This window comes from Carlito syrichta, unplaced genomic scaffold (assembly GCF_000164805.1).
Source record: "Carlito syrichta isolate Samal-C Ts95f unplaced genomic scaffold, Tarsius_syrichta-2.0.1 Scaffold123320, whole genome shotgun sequence".
NCBI lineage: Eukaryota > Metazoa > Chordata > Mammalia > Primates > Tarsiidae > Carlito > Carlito syrichta.
In genome coordinates, this window is record NW_007067416.1 from 1 (window position 1) to 3,172 (window position 3,172).

Consider the following 3,172-nt stretch of genomic DNA (forward strand, 5'->3'; position numbering starts at 1 on the left):
CCATGCCCGGTCAGCTGCCCCCTCCCTGCCCGGGGTCCCCTTTCTCTGGGCCCAGCCTGGCCTCCAGCGCCTGCACCCTGCTCCTCAGCCCCAGGGTCCGCCGTGGCCTGCGCGGTGAGCAGTGTGGGTGGTGGCAGGGCAGGCCTGGTCTCATGGGCACTCTGGGCCCTGCCCGCATGCCGACCCCTCCCTCCCCACGCGGTCCCAGCTCAGCCCCGCCCGGGGTCCTCTATCCTGCCCCAAGTATTTATTGAGCACCTGCTGTGTGTCACGGCCACAGACTGGAGCGAAAACACACCCTTATCCTCATGGAGCATTTTCTAGGCAGAGTGGACAGTCACGGGCCATAGCCCCCACCGGCTGGAGCCCTCTCCATGCTCCGGGCCCCAGGGCTGGCGCCGCCCAGGGCTGGGAGGAGGGATGGGGTCCAGCCGAGGGCTGCCAGGCTGCTGTCCAGGGGCCTGGGGGCTCGTCGGGCACCCATGTGTGCCCGGCTTGGTGCTTGCTGACCAGTGGCCCCGACCCAGTGGTGTTTAAGCCCTCCGAGGACAAGGACCGGGGCCTGAGCCTCCGTGGCCCGGCCCACACCCCGCCTTGGGGGCTCACCCAGCATGCTGCTGGCAGGCCAGTAGTGACAGCCGTGTATTTATTTCTCACCCAAGCTCCTTCCAGGAAGTGCCCGACGGTCCAGGTGGAGGCTGGGCTCTGGGGCGCCTCTCCATGGGGGACTCACGCAGGGCAGGCCCGGGCAGGCCATGTGGGGCGTGCAGGGGGGAAGGCCCCAGCCCTGCCTGGCGGAGCAGTGGCCCAGGGAGCCCTGGACAGGCCCTCAAGGGGCCAGGCATCTTGCACCCCCATCACATCCTGGAATAAAGTGTGGCTCTGGCATGGTCCCAGCTGTGTGTCCGAGGCTGGGGGGGGGCACGGCACTGCCCTGTAGCCTTCACCTGGGGAGAGATGGCACAGGAGAAACTGCCTGGCTCCACGGGGCGGGACCAGGTCCTGCTGACCCTGCAGCACCGAGTGAGGTCTGCTTCCTAGGACCGAGTCTGTGTGTGTGTGTGTGGAGGGGCGGCAGGACCAAGCAGAGGGCCCCCAAGACCCTGCCCCCAGGGCCTCTCCCGGCTGGCCTCGGTGGGTGCCCACACCCCCCGTCCTGGGGGCGTCCCTCTCCCCACGTGAATCTGAGGCCGCCAGGCAGGGTCTGGAGCCTAGAGCCCTCGCCTCCACCTGCAGCCGCGAGGAGGAGCCTGGCCCAGCTCAGGGGCCAGGTCTGCCCAATCAGGTCAGGGCACAGGGCACTGCTGCCAGGGCACGGTGCCCCTGCCTGGCTGCCCCCATGCCATGCCCCTCGGCCCATGTCCTCCCAGAAAACACTGAACCACTTCTCAAGTGAGGACACTGGGATCCCAGGGGGACAGAGGCCTCCCAGTCCTAGCCTAGGGGTCCCCACAGCAGCTGACCTGACGAAGACATGGGTAGCCCTCCCCGCCCAGGGAGCAGAGGCCCCCAGCAAGCACTCGCGTCCAGGCTGGGGTCACCAGGTCCTTTCTCACAGCACCAGGCCCGCCCTGAGCGGTCCCCAGGGCAGCCCACCAGCCTTCGGGCTGACCCAGACCCTCCCTCCGCCATGGATACGAGTGTGAGTGTGTTTGTATGCATGGAAGTTTGTGTGCACGCCTGGGAGCACGTGTGCACCAAAGACACCAACAACCTTAACATTTTAAGAAACCAGAAAACTCTCCAACAAGGCAGGATGCCTACAGCTTGTGGAAGGCCAGTCACGCGGGATGTGCCTGGACCCCTCATGCAGCTCCGACATGGGCTGGGTGGAACGGGACCCTGCCCGCAGCAGTACCCCGTGCTGGGGTGTCGTGAGGGTACAGACACACGGTGCGTGCGTGTCACCTGTGTGTGGAAGTGGCATGGGCGGGGGGTCCCTTGGGGGCGGAGCGCTCTGCGCCTGCCGGACCGATCCCGAGCTCACTCTGCGCCAGCGGTTCCTGCACACCCAGCCACGCTCGACCAGACGGGGGCTTCAAGGCAAACCTCGGGGCAGGGAGCACTCCAGCCGGGTCCCACGGCCCTTCCCGAGGACCTGGGGCTCCGCATGGCCACCTTCCCGCCACCCGTGGCCTCTCTTGGAAGCTGCAACGCCTGTGACCCGGTGGCGTCGATGTTTCGGAACTTCAGTGACACAGCACAGACGTATCTCCGAAGCCTCAGCCGAGGGAGACGTGCAACACCGGTCCCACAATGCCTTCCACGGGCCCAGGCCCCGCACATGCCCCTCGGGACACTCAGAGGCCCCTGCCAGGCGCACCCCCAGCCCCGAGCGTGCCCAGGGCCAGCAGGCCCCCTGGCTGCGCACCACCCGGCTTTCCAGAAAGACCAGCACCGCAGAGCCTGGTACAAAGGGTTTATTATCTCAGCAGTGCACACAGCCTTCCTCCAGCTGCACTGACAGTAAATAAAGCTGCACGTGCCCCCCGTTCCCATGCACGACCACCGTGTAGCATCTGCAACTCTTATTTAATTGTGAAAAAATAAAGTGTTTCCCCTTTTATAATTATACTGGTAACATCTGGAGCAGCTTCAGGGATACAGGGCAGGTATGCTCACTCCTGGGCTGGTTATTTGGTTAGGACCTAAAGTCTTAGGTCGAAGGAACCATCGCCCAACACAAATACACATTGCATCTCGAGAGGGACGGAGTGTGCGTCCCCTTCACCACGGCATTTCCAGGGCGGCACCAGGTTGGAGAACAGGGCACAGCGGCCCTGGACCCGCAGGGCTGCCTCGGCCACGGCCCTGTGTGCCACACTCGTGGAACGTCAGGCTGCTGGCGCCCGGTGCACGAGCGCCATCTGTGACAGGACAGGCCTGCGGTGGCTGCAGAGTCACCCTGCGCTCAGCCGAAAGCCAAGACACGCCGGAAAGCCGCTCTCGGGCGAAGGCCACGCGGCCCGGCAGGGCGCGCCTGTCCGAGGGGCCGCCGCCCCCCCGGCGCTGGACACTCCAAGGGCGACGCGCCCGGTCCCTGAGGACAGGCCTCCTGTGTCGCCCGCAGCCCCCCCGGACCCAGAGACAAAGGACGGGGAGCGGGGGCCGCAGCAAGGCCGGTGCTTTATTGTGGGTCGGTCTCGAGGGGACACAGGCGGCCTGCGGAGCC

The 3,172-nt window shown here is 66.2% G+C and overlaps 1 protein-coding gene across 1 annotated transcript in view; it reads right to left on the minus strand.

The window, feature by feature from the left end:
* Positions 1–2,727: 2,727 nt before the first annotated feature.
* Positions 2,728–3,172, minus strand: part of GET4 (golgi to ER traffic protein 4) — a 7,512-nt gene continuing 7,067 nt past the window's right edge. The window contains exon 9 of the mRNA XM_008048299.1: positions 2,728–3,125. Within this exon, the coding sequence (XP_008046490.1) occupies positions 2,728–3,125 (398 nt within the window). The remainder of the gene's footprint in view (positions 3,126–3,172) is intronic.